This window comes from Falco cherrug, chromosome 9 (assembly GCF_023634085.1).
Source record: "Falco cherrug isolate bFalChe1 chromosome 9, bFalChe1.pri, whole genome shotgun sequence".
In the NCBI taxonomy this organism is placed as follows: Eukaryota; Metazoa; Chordata; class Aves; order Falconiformes; family Falconidae; genus Falco; species Falco cherrug.
Genome location: NC_073705.1, coordinates 53,987,370 through 54,004,951, shown reverse-complemented (window position 1 = coordinate 54,004,951; position 17,582 = coordinate 53,987,370). Strand labels below are relative to the sequence as shown.

Below are 17,582 nucleotides of genomic sequence, written 5' to 3'. Positions count from 1 at the left end.
GAGATATTGCTTCCTGTGCACTCTCTAGGTGTGTCCAAAATATGCTTATGAAACCAAATATGAACATTCATCAGTTGACACACTCTTTAGGAGTAAAGATTTCTACCAGATCAAGGTAAAGATCTGAACTGCTGCACTGAGGACCATCTTCCAAGGAAAACTTCCTTATAGCTCTTGATGCTGAAAAAAAACAGTATCTTGGGCTGCAGACCAAAGCTCATCTCTCTTGGCGTGTTATGATATGGAGAAACAGCATGTCTCAGAAGGTCATGCGAACTGCAAGCCATTGCACTTCCCAAAGTACAGCTGGAATATTCATCCTCTCTGGAGCGTGACAAATTGGAGCAGACCAAGGGGAAATCCAGGACCAAACAGTTTGGTCTTAAAGGGCAGAATCAAGTAGAGGTATTTTGTTAATGGCATCTAAAAATGTTAGAGCTATGATAATAGTGGTTTTCATAAAAAACTTCTACCCTACCTAAAAGCCATGGCAGTGTGCATGTGGTTTATTACTGAGATGAAGGGCCTGACTCCTATGTGGAAAATGAGGCAAAAATATGAAAGCAGTGAAGGTGTTTTTAAAGAAAAAAAAATCCACTTCCCATAAAAAATAGTCAGGAGGTGAGGAAGGAAAGCTTTGAAAGCAGTGGAAGGATGCCCCAAAGCATTACTAGCACCTGGAAAATGCCTACAAATATTAAGGAAAAATTTTACATACTTCTTTGGTGGTTGTGGCTTTGATTTTCCCAGGCATTTATCTTTATTTCTGTTTTTCTTTTGTTCCTTCTCTTACATTAATTAGCTGTCTGAAATGTTGGACTAATGTCCCTGGGATTGATGAGCTCTGCGTGCAGAACGTGTAAGCCAGTTTTACTGCACCCTCCTATCGCCTGCCCACTTTGTCTACCTCTGTCGTGCTCTGCCTCCTGCCTCCTAATAGTGAGAGAAGAGTTGGGAATTCATATGGGATCTCCTTCCCGCTCAGACTGATAACAAAACGGACAGTTGGCAGAATTGAGGGAGGAAAGGGGAATGTGGCGAGATTGAGCCTATTGTACGATGATATCACTGGCTAATCTCAGACCAGCTCATTTTTTGCAATCTACACATCAGCCATCAGCTGCTAAAATCCTTGCCATTAGTTTGGACAAGGATCTAATTAAAACCAGAAGTCTGGAGGGGAAAGGCTCAGTATCCCATGACACGTTTCCCAAATTGTTGAATTCTCGGCTATTTTGTGAGTAGCTCTGATCGTGTCTTCTGTTCCCTCACCTAACTGAGCTGGGTTAAAGCTTTTTTGTTCAGTATTATCTAGATCTCCCTGACAACCTGGCGTCTCCCCTGTAACGTGTGCTTTCTCTTTAACCTTTGTTGACAACGCTGTGGTAGGCTTGTCTGGCTTTGGGTAGCAGACAGACACGCACGCGGTAGAAAGTCTCCGTGCACCTTCAGTGCGTTGTCTGAGCAGCTGGCACAGCACTGAAAAAAATGTTCTCTCCTGCTTTTTGCGACGGAAGCGCTGCAGCTAATTCTTATGGTGCAGCACAGTGTAACATTGCTCATCCAGTAAAACAGCCTCCTGATTTCCCTGTTAGCATTGACCTAATGGGAAGAGCGCACCTTAAACAACAAAAAAAGCACCCCTTATTTTAGGTAGGGTAATCAACGTAAAATGTCATATCTGGTTTTTGGGGCCTAAATAAATTCAAAGGTTAAAAGTTCAGCAATGTGCAAGAAAGCAAACAGAATTCTTTTCTGTTTGCGGTGCAGTGGACAATTATACATTGGTTACCTCGAGCCTCTTCTAGTGTCTCAGCAGTTCTCCTTTGAAGAACTCTTTTGGAGAGACTTGCTCTAGGGTCTTTGTTGTTTCAGTTCTCTGCTAGAAACAATCTCTTGCCTTACCTGATGCTATCCAACACTAAAACATGGAGGAACATGTCCTGGCTTGGGTGTAACAAATAAAGATGATTCCGGGGGGAGGGGGGGTGGGTGTTACAAATAACCAGGAAATAAAGCAAAACAATCTTATCCTTTCATGTAATTAACCTTTCTTCTGATATTCCAGATGTGAAGGTTGCGAAATTTTCCTTTTGGAGGTTGACTGGCACTAGCACATGTCTCCACATTCTCCAGTTTTAGGTTCTCCAGCCTGCAGCGTGCTGGTTTGGGCAGAGGTGTTTACAGTGCTGCCACAGCCCGGTGCAAAGCACCACCTCGCCCCTGCCCTCAGGAGGAGGCAGGTTTATGGGGCAGGATAACAGAGCCTCCCTCGCCTTTTCCGTGCCCCAGCCTAGTCTTAAGCCTGTTCGCAAAACTTTTACCCTTATGAATTCCTTGGTGACGACTGCTGTTCCTTTGGCTGATAGGCATAGGCAGGGGAACATTTCTGCATCACTGCCCAAACTTTCTAAAACACACTTAAATAATTTACATAAAATCCAAATCTGCATGTAAAATATTCTCATGAGTCAAGGGTTTATTCACTGTGAATTCATTCTGTGAGTGGGAGGAAACCTAAACTGTCTTGGATAAAATGGCCTTTATAAAATATAGATCTATTTCCCAATATTTATGTCAAATTCTCCTCATTATATTTTTTTCCTCTTTCTTACCTCAGTCTGAAACTACCTCACCAGCCCTGTGCTAGCACTGGCTCACATGGATGTTAATACTAAATCATTAGAGTTTCTCCTGTGCCTGTGCCATTAAATAGTTTCTCTCTGATTTACCAGAATGTGAGTTATAATAGAGGCATTAAAAAGGCATGTATCTGTAATTGCTTTTTAATGCCATTGCTATTTATGGCTGATTTTAGTTTCAAAGTAACCTAGAAAGTCATGTAAAAACATAAAGCATTTGATGATAAAGGTATGCCAAGGAAAATTCATGATACATTAATTTGTTTAATGGAAGTACCGTCAAGGATCCCAGAATGAAGCAGGTTTCTAGGTGCAGTTACTATACTTATGCAAGTTAAACACAGTCTTGCACTAATTATTGTGTTTCTTCACTCTGGGCATCTTCTAAGTTAGCAACACCTACACAAAATAATAGCAATAAGTTGCCAAGATTTCTCCACTTGTGTCTGCAGTAGTAGCAGACATATGTTTCATTTAAGTGTGAATAATTCTGCGTGGTGTAAGATGATGGGGCACCAGGTTCATTTATTTCATATAGGTGACAGATCTATGTGACAAACTTCTTCTAAAAGGGATTTTGTGTGTCCAGCTAGACCAAGTGCCATAGAGAAAACTGATTTTCAGAGGATGGTTAACCAAGTGTCTGAAGCAGTGTATCTGAAATAACCATTCACAAGATTATTTTATATAGGTGCAAACACATACAGTGCTCCAAAGTATATGTGTGTGTATGTGTGTATGCACATACTATTTTTGCATATTTGACTCATGTCTGTATATATGAATAGTTTGTATATAATCCTGTGGAATTTTATTTTCTGGCAGATGAGTCTACATTAATTCCTAAAACCCTGAGCAACAACAGAATTACTTTGCAGTGTTAGGGGGGGAAACATTACAATAAAAATGAAGCATACTTTTAATTATCTGTAGTCATTCGGATGAAATCTATAATAAGCTTGATAAATGCTGATGCTCTAGGCATCAATTTTTCAAATGACAGTAGAACCAAAAATAACTGGAAAGACATTGTTAGCTTAGACTACACAATATTTTTGAGGTCTTGGTTAGTAAGAATAATTAAAATGACTTATGTAAGGTAAATGTCATATCTCTGTCAGCAACTAAATGTTAAATGTTATTATAAAGTAATTACTTCCTTGAATTGAAAAGAAAATTATAATTTTGTGTCTTAACCGCTAAAAGACAGTGTCTGATCCTCCTCTCACCCTGGCTTTTTACCAGCATATCTTCAGTGACTTCAGTGCAACGAGATGCCCTCAAAGTGGGTGGGAAGCCGGTTGGGACCCCCGGGCCAGCAGCAAACCTTCCTGTAGCCAGCAGTCAGAATCTGTTTCTGACATTGACCCATCCTAAATAAGTAAAAGCAGAAGCAGCTGATGCTGGGGGCGGGGTTCGTTGTGTTGCTGACCACAGCTTGCCAGGGGGGTGAGGAGGAGGGTTCCTCGTGCCCCAGCCCCACCGCCTGCCCTTCCTTCCCACGTCTGTTTGCTGCAGCTCTGCTGTGCGCGCAGTCTGCAGCGAGCCAGTGCCCAGCTAAAGCCACGGGCATTGATCTGATGTGTTCCTGCAGTCATTTTCTGTTGAATTAATGTGTTTAATTGGTTCATAAAGGGCTCTGACACATGTCAGAGTCAAGGAATTAGATACAGTGGAAGTGTGCGGCAGAAAGGGAGGCAAAAAAACAAAGAGAAAAGCTAAAAACCTAGTTTACCCTTACCCCAGTGTCCTGGTTTCACTGGTCATTCTTCCTCTCCTGCCTGAAAAACACGAAGAAGGAGCCTGACCTGACAAACAGGGATGATGATCAGTGTTATCTCCATTAGAGGTCCCACTGAGGTCATGTCTTGTGGACTTGGTCGCTTGGTGCCCTGGCAACTGCCGGTCTTGTACACCGTGTTGTGGTCCCCATAGATTTGAGATTTGTTTAAGAAAAACACCAATGTGGTTGTGTTGCTTTTTTGTGTCTTACTTACTAAGAAATCTGTATCTCCTCTTTAACAGCGCAATAATAAACATAGGCATGTCAGAGGTGATGAGAGGAGGGCCATGGAGGAATAATTTGGGGAAAAGGAGAGGGAATGGAAAGATGATGAAGAATGGCTGAGGTAAAACACAGTGAATGTGGGACAGTAATTAATGGGTAAGAAAAAGGAAAGGAAGGAGGAATATTTCAAGTCCCCTCCTTTCTGTCAAATGCCTCCACCCTGTAAATTCACCCATTGCTTGGTCCCTCGGCTCCACGGTTTTGTTCTGTGAACACCTGAATCACTCCCCCCAATTTCAAGTCATATGTTGAAGCAGAATTAGTTGGAAATGAGCCATCATCCTCTGACAGTGTAGCCTAACATTACTTGAAAAATCACTCCAGGTTTTCCCAAATCTCCTGAAGCACCATATGGCAACAGCTGACACAGTGTTTGGGACTGTTGCAGGGACTGAGGCAGTCAGTATAGGGCTGACCGTCTTCAAGCGTGAATGGTGGGGGATGTGCTAGTTTCAGAAGTGGTTTGGAAAACATGCAGTTACACCTTTGTGCAAGAAATGAGGCTACTAGCAAAGCCAGAGAGCAGCAGTATTTCTATTGGGTTGGAGTAACGTTAACAGGAGTCCGTGATCTCATGAAGCTTTGTTTGCTCATTTAAGAATAAACCTTACATACTTGAAAACCACCCGAGCATGCATAGCCAACCTGCAAACAAAAGCATTCAGGCTGTGGGGACAGTGGGTATCTTACGGGGTGCTCTTCTGTCCCGGCAAGGTTGTGCTAGGCCCAAAAGCAAAGCCTTTTCCATAGGAACCGACTTCCCAGCACACCGCGCTGTAATTGCTGCCATTACCTTTAACGCATTGCCTGAAACCTGCAGCTGCAGGCTTGCTGTGTTACCAAATTAATTGATCTTGATGGAAGGCACTGCTTTAACTGGAAAGGAAGAGTGTCAGGGGAGAGTAAGAACACCCTGCGAGCTCTTGTTCAATCCCAGAGCCTCCGCTCCACATCTGACCCTGGCTCATAAAGGATTTGGAGGCAGAGCAGCAGGAGCAGTATTTCAGGGAAATGTAGCATGCCTGTCCTCTTCACAAGTTATTTCCCTCATATTGGCCACTGTTGGAGGTGGAATATAGGACTAGGTGGACCTTTGGTCTGACAACCTGCAGCCAGTCTTAACGGCGTTTGGGTTTACTTAGTTTTAAATGAGCACGCATACCACATTTGTAGGCTTGAGACTTCAACACAGATTTTGCACCAAAATGTCCTTACATGTGTCTGCCCTTTTCATCCAGAATTTTAAAAGGTTAGCGAGAGGGACAGTGAGGCGTAGGGCAAAATGAAGGCATATCTGTAAAAGTCAGCGGTGTTCTGCAAGTGAAATATGAGTACAGCCTATTTAGAGCAAATGGCTCATTCTTGTGGCAAGGGAAAAACTGAGGGCTTTATAAAACAAAAATACTATTTTATGTTTCATCAAACTGGCAGAAACGGCAAGATAAGTTCATTTACATTAAAAACGCAAATGCAAACCTACGGGCACACACACAAAAGCGAGAATGAGAGACGGAGAAGGTGTGGTTGCTGGTCAGAGTCTAACAATAAACCTAGGCTCACTGACTTTTCATTAGTATAAGAGCCTGGCTTTCCAAAAGGATTTCAGTGCTTGCATATAACCTTTTGTAAGCCCACAGCACTATTTATATTTTGTTAGTTATATCTTAATAAGGTCTGATTTTTCATTGGTATTGCTTAAATTTCTATGTTTATAAATTTTCCATGTTAGGACTAGTTTTCTTGGATGTTTCAAATAGAATTCTGTACTAGTCTGAAAATGTTCAGATGAAAGTACAGTGAGACAATTTGCCCAATGACATCTGTTCAGCAGCATAGGTTTACTCAGCTACAAACGACATATTTAATTGAATGAAACATTTCAAATAGAATTTGACAGCTTTCCAGCCCCGTATCTCCAGACTTATTACTTAATGAAAATATGCCATCCTAGAAGTGTTACAGGGACTACAAAGAATTTGTTTTATGAAAGGAAGTACTGTGATGTTAGAAAAGAATGCATTAAAATATTATGTCTGCCACTTGTGATATGTACTTCTTAGCTTCTGAAACATCTCAATGTTTTCTAGTGAATCTTTTGAGCCATGATTTTATGGTGCTGTCTGCGTTGCCTACATCTGTAACTAATGCTGTATTCTGCATGCAAGATCAGAATGTTAAAAAAATCCCCTAGATTATCTTGTACAAGTTTTAGTGGAAGCAGAATCGTAGGAAGTATGTATTTCATCAGAAACCACAGCATTGTCATCTGAGGAACAGATCCATGGAAGGGGAGCCAGACTTTCAGAACCGTGTTAGTCTTTAGTCTAGCCAAAGCCAATTCAGAATACTGAGTTGCGTAAATTTGTCCGGGTTCATCCTGCAGTACAGCTTTGCCCATTAATTTTGATCTTTGCCATAGATACTTCAGAGGTGTAGTCGTTCAATGGTTTTTTCCAGCATAATGCTTGAACTTTTGTCATGTTGCTTCAGGGTTTCACAGCCACTTCCATTGTTCTAAGTTAAAACTACTCAATGTGGCTCACACAGTAAAGTAGCTCTAAAGCAGTCAGCCGACATAGTTTGCCTAAACATACAGAATTTTATTTTTCCATCAAAAAGTCAGTTAACCAGTAAGTGCTGTCACCTCTCTGTAGCTGACAGCATTTCATGGCTGGTGTTATTCTGGAGCCTTTACTGAAGGTGTTGCTTTTCATGGCAGGCTGCCCAGCTGAACCCATTGTACAATTTCTATTGTTCTACTACACAGGGAAGCTCAAGGAGGTAATATAAAATATTCCTCACAAGGAGCTCTCCTAGGACAATTCTGTGAGAGAGATGCTGAAAACTGTCAAATGCTGCTCTGGTATATTGGAGTTGATTGGTGAAAAGTCAGAGCATCTTCAAGGTTAGCGTCGGTGGGATGCTGGGAAACCAGCTCTGATGTTGTCCTTTGATGTGTGTGAGATGCGCAGTTTTAGTCAAAGCTCCCAGAAGTGATGCCATTACCTCTTCTGCTGGAGAAGTTTGGCTATGTCTCCAAGCTCTCTGGTGAAGACGGAGCTAACCTTGTTCTTATTCCTTTCATTCCCCTCCACATGCCAGGTAGGTTGCTTCATCCCTTAATGACCATCTGAGGTGCATCACGACTGCCCAGAGGGTTTTGGCCAAGCTTAAGCCCTTTCAGGGAGAGAATTGGCTTTCACCCATCTGCTTTTTTGGAAAACATTTTGTTTATCTTCTTCCAAGGGAGAACATGCTTTCACCACAACACTGGTTAACAGTAGTCTGTCTCTTCATTAACATTTTGGAATTAGAATGATAAAATGAACGCTACAGTTTTGTCAGGTAAATGGTTGCTGTAAACATTGCCATGAGGGATGCAAGCAGGGTGTGCATGGAGAGCCTGGGACAGCATGGGAGGCCGCTGACGTGCTTAGTTTCGTTTCAGTCTTTTTCTATTGAAGTGTGGGGAGGTGAGTTTTATGGTTTATTTTCCAAGCAAACAGGAAACAAGAAAGCTCTCAATCACTCGGTGATTGCCTGCTACTGAGGTGGTTTTCTCCCTTAGGTGTTTGGATTTGTTTGCTTAGGCTGTTCTTTGGTTTTCTGTATGCTGCAACCACAGGTAGTGACTAGTTCTGAAGAGAGGATGCTTGTAGGCTTTAGAAGTTGTGCTTTGCCCCTCTTGTCTCCCTATCCCCAGCACACCAGAGAGAAGCTATCATTGAGAGTGCCTGTGTTTCAACACAGTGTCCAGGGATAACTCAGAGTGTGGCTGTTGCTTTTGATGTTGTAGCATTCGTTTATAAAAATTTGCTCTCTTGGTGCCAGATACTGTTCCACTCATGCAAGGAGATGGGAGCGGGATTTTAACGTGGGCTCCAGTAGACACAGGATTATATGAATTTTGCATCAAAAGAACTGGGTGGACGTACAGAGACATATTTTTCAGATGTAGCATATGATCTACTCAAATTGTCTATCCACAGACCACGTGAAACAGGCTAGAGGCTACTGCCATAGAGTTAGTACCGAAACTTGGGATGCCCGGGTGATTTCCTAGCTATTATAGTTTTATTTTGCTCCCATCTTGTCTTCAGAATTGTTGCGCTAATTAAGCTCTGTGAATTTCAATCTCTCAGGTTCTTCAATTATGACATTGCAGTCCCTCTATGGCAGCACGCTGGAGTGTAGCAGATAGGATATTATGAAGTGGAGACATTCAATGGGAAAATGTCCAAAAACATTTCAAATCACTTAAGATAATTAAACAAGGGGAAAGAATGTGCCGTGTTTAAAGAATATGTGGTGGTTTTGCAGATAGGATGATGTTAGGTGCCTGTGCATGGGAAAGTCATTACCCATGCTTCACTCATTCGTTATGTTGTAATGAGAAAGAAGAATCGAAAAACATCTCTGTGAATATCACCTTTCTGAATATCAGGAGGTCCTTGTGCTGGGACCACCACAGCAGAAGCGGCGGGCTTAACGGACTTGTTCATTCCTCTGAATATACCAGTGAAGAAATACAGCAATGGAAGAATTAACAAAAAATCCAGTATAAAGGTCAAAACGACCTGAATTGAGATGCTTAAGGATTAATGGAGTATGCTGGTGTCAGTGGGCAGAGGTTTAGATGACATTTTTTATAACTGCCCGTGCGCCGTCCTGTTTCGCCCCCCTCACCTCCCCCATTTGCGGGCAGGATTTACAGTGCACAGCTGGAGGGCTTGTAACGTGGATTTGCCTAACAGAGTGAGGCAGGACTTGGCTGGGGGAGAAAACGGGCACTTCATCATTTGGAAGGACGAGAAAGACTAACAAGTATCAGTAAAGGTCAGGTGCCCGTCTGAGCTGCAAGCAGCGTATCTGCGGGGAAGGGAAGCACTGGTCAGACTGGAGTCAGCCTTGCACTACCAGGGGCTTATTACGATCGATGCTCCCACCAAGGAGGTGAGGCTGCTGACTGCCATCATTTAAGAAGTCATAGGAGTATTTAATATTCTTCCTAAAAGACCAGTTCTTGAAGTGGTGTAGCTGTACTGAGGTGTTAATCAAAAACAAAGGTAAGTGGAAAAGCAAACTTAAGAGCATGAAAGGTGTGTGTTCCTCTGCAAAGCGCAGGAGGCTCACAGCACCTTCCCTGTATCATCAAATACAACCTTGGGAAACCTCCTACTCCAAGGGCGCATCGCTGTGAGGTTGGACCCCAGAACAGACATGTCCATACATGACCCTATTTGAAAGAAGATTTAAGGTGAGGATTAGGGGCTGCATTCCCAAACCTTTCCACAGGACAAGGAGTTGCAGAAACAAAAATCAGGTCATACGCTTCAGCCCTGCGAGTCTTGCAGTATATATGCGGAATGCCCAAGATTCATTCCTAGGCGTGTCAGACCTCAGAGTCAAATAGTCGACAAAGCTGTAGCTCTGATTTGAGGCTGCTTTACACTTCCATGAGATTCAGAAGAAAAAGCAGCTTTTAGAAATTGCTCGTGGTGTTTCTATTTCAAGCATGGGATTTTAGCCAAGTGTCCTGTTCCTGTTCCACTTTCCCCCATCTCAAAGTCCTAGTTAATGTTTAATGGCAGTAGGCAGATCACGCCACATCCCTGGCAGTGCTGGGTGGGTTTGGGCTCTGTACCACAGAGTGTGTGCCCAAAAGAAGAAGATGAGGTCCCTGCTGGCTCGCTCGCACTAACAATCAGGCAAGCAGAAGCAGGGATTTATTAGTGTAAAAACTTGTGTCTCTTCTGCCAGCTTGATTCCCTGCTGAAGCAAAGGTCAATTTTTATCCTCCATGTCATGCAAAAGCAAAGCATAGTCGTGCTGAGATGTGTGAGAGTGAGCCACACACCACCCAGGATGTCAAGGAAACGTGTACCAGACCATTCAGACATCCATCGCACTGCGTGGCTGTAAAGCGGTGCTGTTGAGTCTCGGTTGCTGGGTGTTACTTCAGGCTCACAGATCAGCCTTGAGAGACTTGTGATCCACCTTGATGGAGAACAGTGTTGGTGTCTTCCCCCTTATATCCGTGTAGCAGGGGGGATGACCTGGAACGGGGAGGGCAACCAAAGAAATTTCATCCCAAAAGACAGATGGAAGAACAAGCCTGTGTGCTGTTAGAGATTTGTTCCTTGGGCTTTTGTCTGCCGGTTTCTCCCGTATCACCAAGGGAAGCCCTGGTGTCTGCTCTGACTGTGGTGATGCTTAGCGTTTTGCTGAGTAGCACTAACATGACAAATACACAGTTCTCATCATTTTTTTTAGCCTGATATTCCATACTTGGCACATGGGTGGTTAAGGGAGAATTTGATAATAATCTGCACCAATCTGAATGATAGATGTACCAAGAAGGAAAAACAATTGTTTCAGCTAGTGATAGAAGTGTGACTCAGGAAAACTAGAAAAGGCTGAATATCAGGAAATGCATTGTGACAGTAACATCTGCTGGAATGCAAAGTAATCTCCCTTTGAAAGCGGTGGGATCAGCATTGCTTCTGACATTTGAAGCGCGATGAGACAGAACCTGATTTGATCTATAGCATTCTTGGCTTCCAGGGAGGCCGTCTGTATGATCCACTAGATTTTTTCCATCTCTAGCTTCTGAGACTCTGTCTTGCTGACTCCCTGGGTGATGAAATATCATTATAACCTTTTGAAATAATGTATTAGTGCCTGGAGAGCAGAGACTGATTTTCTCATTTGCAAGTGAGAGGCAGTGTGTTAAATTACCATTCCTGTCATTAAATGGATTGAGCAAAAAATTTGATGTGTTTAAAACAGGACATTTTCCCCCTTCCCAAACAAACCGCCTAAGGCTTCACATTGCAGGGGGTCAGGAAGGTTAGAAAGAGTCAGTTAGAAGTTTAAATAACGTTCATCGTATTCCCTGAGGCTTAGGTTAGTGGAAGCTGCTTGACACCTGAAAATGTTTCAGCAAATCTGACAGGCAAGCTTCTTACTGATTTACAGAGCATGAGGAAGCCTGTGCTGTGTCTGTCATAGATCAGGAAGGATAAAACTTGTTCTTCTGGGCCCTCAAAGGTTCTACTTGTTAATTTGGCTCTGGGAAGTGTGAAAAAAATCCACGGTGCTGACAAACAGTGCCTAAGTACATAAGTAATTTAACTCAAGAACTGCACTTTTGCATCTTCGGAGAATAAATGAGAAAGTGCACTGATTTTTTTTTTTAATCATATCCAACAGTAGATGCAGTTCTTTATAGCATTTGTTTCTGCTTCTTCATGCGGTGCAAAAAAAATGATAATCATCTGGTACTGCTGAGCATTGTAGCTGACAACATTTGAAACTCCAGACGTGGTGATGAATTGCACTATGATATATTAATGTTATTTTGATCCCTGCTCTTTCAGAATTACATTGATCCAATTAGGTTAAGTAGCTTGCTATCTCAATTAATTTACTTACCTCTATTAATCTCCTTTACTGTGGGTCAAAACCAGAAATGTAAATCAATCTATTACATTGGATATCTTTTGCGGGATGGGGGGTAATTAGATTACCTAATAGATACATATGTTGAAGTTATTGTTTGGTATGTTAAACATTATTGCCATAATTGGAAAGTGAAGCGGTGCACACTCAGTGGTGGAATTCGAGTGCTTGTTACACTTAGTTTTTATAACTTTCCAAGAAATGCCTTTATATGACTTGCTGTCCCCGGACACTAACGCCGTGTGCTTATACGGTTATACAGCTTTTAAGATATTAGACATTTTGAAAGTGGGGATAACAGCTTCTTTCTCTGCCAGAAATTGTTGGACTCCTTTGCAAAATGTCTTCTAGAGGTCCCCAGCCTCTACCGTGTGGAGAAAGCGTTTCCTCTGGCTTGCTTTCACACTAGCGCTAGACTGCATGTGGCAGGAAAACACATCTGGGCAACGAAGCTTAGTTACTAAACCAAAGGAGTGTTAATGCAGACGCCTGAAAAACTTTCTCATTTTCTTAAAAAGGTCTTTCAGTGGTACATGAAATTTCCATCATTTGAAATCCTACTTTGGCTTCTGCATTGGGGCATACTTTTTATTAGGTTAGTCCATAATGGGACTCCATCATCTTGGTGCTCTTACCAGTCTTTTACTGCTCACACTGGGAATTCTTGTGTTCAGCCGGTAATCTAATCAGGGTAGATAGCAGGCTTTCATCCTGGTAGGGATATTGATGACAGCTACACCAGGAATTTGGCTACCTGTTATATTTCCTTACTTTACTAAGTAGAACTGTCCATGAAGGCTCTAATAAAAATGAAGCATTGACGTAAAGGAGTGAGATCCACTGAGTGTGGACACAGTCAGTCTAGACACAAAGGGCAGTGTTTTTACACTGAGCTTAATTAATTGTTAAAAACTTAGCGGACTTGTGATAGCTTCATTATGGGAAATCTAGACAAGGGCTCTATGCGGTAAGAAAACAGGTCTGGTTCCATCACGGTCATCATACTAGAAGACTAATTCGAGTTAAATGATCTATGTAATGTGGCAGGTCAGATAGCTGATCACAGTGCTCCCTGCTGGTATCAAAATCTATGGATCTATGAAATATTTTCTAAATCTGTGCCTGAGGGTAGAATGAGCAGAAGCAGAAAGGTCACCTTTATCATCACTGCTGTCAAACACTTTGGAAATAGCAGAGCAAAAAGCAAGTATATTGCTCAGTCGCTTTGCCCTTATGCTACATCTGTTACCCTATCCCTTGCCTGTGTTTGATGCCATTAAATACAAATTGCTCCAGTATCCCAGATGAAATTCCATTTCCAGAAAGTGCACGGCAGAACTCCGTTGGCTTCAGTAATGATGGGGTCTTGCCTTTTGCCTTTGCAAAGGTAATGAATGCCTGCTAAGCACAGAACTTAGCAGTGTTGTTATATAAATAATAATTAAGAAAGCAGCTGCTTTTTGTGATAATAAGACAGTGAAAAATGGATAGATCACACTGTTTCAGGGAGGCCTTCTAGAGCCTGCAGGCACGAGAGGTGAGATGAACGTTGGTGTCAAATGCCCTGCAAGACAGTACAAGGGGTTTGAGGTGTCCCTACGGAGCTGACTGCTGAAATATATAGAGTATCTCTGATCAACACTAGATGCTTGGTTGGACAACCAAATCCTGCTCTAGGTGTGGTGGCTGGCTGAGACCCAGAGCAGTTCCTGCACAACCCACCAAACACTGCGGTGTTTTAACATTCAGTATCTATTAATATGCAAATATTTCCCACAAGCTGAAAAACGTGAAGTGAGAATCTGTGCTTAAATACTCATTATGTTGGGGCTTTGCTACCTTCATCTTTTTACACTGCCATTTCCTTCTATCTTTTTCTTTTCTTTCTTTTTCTTTTTTTTTTTTTTATCAGTCTTGTTCATATTTTTTTTTCCTTCTATCTTAAGATATAGGCTTCTAAAAATGGGGTTTCTCTCTAATAAGTGTTTGTACAGTTCCTAGCACAACCAGATCCTGATAGTGACTGAGCCATTGGATATTGATGTGATGCAAATAAATCAGTAATGAAAAATAAATGCTTCTTCATGTTCTAGCTTTAATGTTTATTAAAGTGCAAGAAGTGTGGATGGAGACCGTGTACTAGTTCACACTACTCTATATGCAAGAGCACCTTTAAATAAAAGAAAGGGCCTGATTTGTTCAAATGAACAACCCAAGGGAGAAACACATTTCTGAATTGGAACAGAAAGAACATTGTGAAATGCTGTGCCAAAGATTTTCAGTAGTCCAAACTCTCCAGTTTTCTGAGGGTGAGGGTGGCATTTATCTTTGGTTTCTTCTGTATTGTGCTTTTGCATTTCTCTAGAATTTGTGTCAGGACATAGCTATGTTAGGAATAAATGTGATTATGTATTCTTCTTTCTGGCCTTGTTAGCAATACTTTTTAGATAAGGAGTTGAAAAACAGATTAATAGCAGGACTTCTTTAAAAAAAAAAAAAATTAAAAAATGCTGTTGTCCCTGTTCCATGAGTTTACTACCAAAAGAAAAGTTTTCATCATTGTCATGCATGTGCCCCTCTCTGGAGATGTCTGGAAAATGGCAATTGCAACTCAAGATTTTTTTATATCGTTGCCAAAGGCAGGAGGGGAAGTGTGGAGAGAATGAGAACATGTCTCATCACAGACATGTTTTTTCACCGTCTCCTGATACATCACTTCAAGTTGTTAGATTTCTGTTCATGAACATCCTTTTCAGGTGATGAGCATAAATCCAGTCCTTTAACTTCTGTGATGTTCTTGTAGTGATTTTCTTTGAGTGTCAATGGAAGAAGTTTTTTTCATTTACCCAGAGCTATACTAGTCTTTGGGTGGTCACTTGCTGATGAATGCAACACATTCTTTAGAAAAATAAGTAACACAGGGAAAAGATTTTCCTTTTCCACAAACCACCATTACTTAACAATACTCCAAATGCCTAGATTTCTGATTTAATGTAAAAGGTGTTGAAAATTACATGGAAGATTCAATACTGAAATGTGCTGGCATGCAGTCCTTATTTGGAAGAGAAAGTAGCCTGGAAACTTGTAGTCTTTTCACAATTAACAAAGGAAGTGTTCCCGTACTGCAGCTTCAGGAATGCAGTTCTATTTTTCCTTATTTCACACACAGCCCCAGTAGTCATTGTATCATTAACGCTTGGCTTTGATCACTCTCTGAAACGGAACCACTAAAGGACAAAGTCAAGGTGATGCGGCCTTAATATTGCGTGTGCTTTATTTTTTTCAGGGGCCTGTTAGCCAGCAGCTTCACAGAAACACATTATTTGAAAGACGGCACTGATGTGGTTCTCGCACGCAATTACACGGTAAGGGTGGCGTGTCACGGGGAAGCGACGCTTCATTGTTAAAACCCAAAGTGCTCTCTGCCGGGATCTGAGCCATGGGATGAAACAGCTCGATCTGTGATCTTTTTTTATTGTTTCCTTCAGTACCTTTTTGACTGCTGTGATCCTACACGTGAGTTTTTAGAGAGTGACTTTAAAGGCAAGCTGTGGGGTTTTTAACCAGGTGACTTTTAAAGCCTGTAAGATTTGTTCAGCTTCTTGGACATAGACCCATTAAAATTTTGTAATAAATGCAACCATTGTTGATCACTTACAGAGGACAGTCCGGGTTCAGTGAGGAAGAAAGCCCTAAATGTCTGATTTCCATAGTGCAGAAGCTCACATCAGAGCTTTTGAAGGCTTGACTGCCTTTCTTCATTGGGGAAGTCGTGGCTGGGGTTTGGGAGAGGGAGTGGGTTGGATTTATTTTTTAAACCAGACCATAAGACTGTTGCAGATACACTTTATATGCATGTATGTATGTATGTATTTTTATTTATATGCATGCGTATGTATATATATATATATATATATGTGTCATGGTTTAACCCCAACTGGCAACTAAGTATCACACAGCTGCTCACTCACTTCCCTCCAGCCCCGCAGTGGGATGGGGAGGGTTGGGAAAAAAGATGAGAACAATTTAATTATTGAAATAAAAACAGTAAATAGAAAACTGCAATAATAATGATAACTATAACAACAACGACAATAATAATAATAATAATAGTAGTAACAACAACAACAACAGCAACAACAATCATAATGAAAAGAGGAGAGAAGGGGAGAGGAATAAAATCCGAAGGGAAGGGTAAAAACCCAAGTGATGCACAACACAGTTGCTCATCACCTGCTGCCTGATGCCCAGCCAGGCCCCCAGCAGCGATCGCACAGCCCTGGCCACCACCACCACAGTTTACATACCGAGCACGACGTCCCATGGCATGGACTACCCTTTGGGCCAGTTGGGGCCACCTGCCCTGGCCGTGTCCCCTCCCGGCTTGTTGTGCCCCTCCACCCTCGCACTTGCAGGGCCGGGAAGCTGAAGTGTCCTTTGCTTGGTGTAAACATCACCCAGCAACAGCTAAAACCATCACTGTGCTTTCAACTAGTTTCTAATACTAAATCTACAACACAGCGTGGTATCAGCTACTAAGAAGAAAATTAACTATATCCCAGCCAAAACCAAACCAGGAAAATATATAAATACAGCTAATATCATCCTTGTTAAAATCAGTAGTTTAAAACTGCTTTTTATAAATAAAAAAAAAAAAAGATTTAAAGCAGTAATGGTTCTGTTCTCTGACAGTATGAATTCCTTAATTAGAAACAATGCAGCAAGTGATTCTAGTTACAAAGTTTATATTTTGTCTGCCTAAGTCCTATGAAGTATCTGTTATGTTATATTATTATTTATTGACACTGTCAGAAGAGGCATCGTGCCTTGTGTTCCCACCCATAACGGGCTTTGCATCTTCATTATAGCCCCAGACATCCCAAGTAAAGCAGTCATTCTGAAAGCATTCAGCATTTTCTTTTTTTGCTGGATGCTCGTATCTTCTTCAAAATCAGCTTACTAGAAAATACTCATTTTTTTTAGAAGAAGGAAGGCTGTGTAGACTCTTAAAGGAAGTGAAAGGAAAGAAGTGACGCACACATGTCTTGGACAGACTAACCTACACTGGCATGGATATGTGTATAGCTAATGATAGCTAGGCTTTCCTTTACTAACCCAAAAACCTGTTTACATAACGGCAGTAAGTCAAGATCAATACCGACAGTGCATTGTGCTGCCTAAAAGATATTTTTTTTTGAGAGAGCGATCAGTGAATTCATTTTTCATTAAATGCCACAATATGGTTTAAAAAAGATAAGTCTCTTGAGATTTTATTTTTGTATCTCTTTTTTGCTGATGACATCAGCGTAGTCTATAGTTGAAACCAAAGTCCAATTTCCCATTGAAAATTTGCTTAGTCAAATTCTGCTTGGAGGTCAAGCCCAGTCAGGTTTGTGGAGCTGTCATTTGGG

General features: G+C 41.6%; 1 protein-coding gene across 1 annotated transcript in view; it reads left to right on the top strand.

The window, feature by feature from the left end:
* Positions 1 to 17,582, top strand: part of ADAM12 (ADAM metallopeptidase domain 12) — a 187,140-nt gene that overhangs the window by 88,510 nt on the left and 81,048 nt on the right. The window contains exon 4 of the mRNA XM_055720883.1: positions 15,458 to 15,536. Coding sequence (XP_055576858.1) covers positions 15,458 to 15,536 — 79 coding nt within the window. The remainder of the gene's footprint in view (positions 1 to 15,457; positions 15,537 to 17,582) is intronic.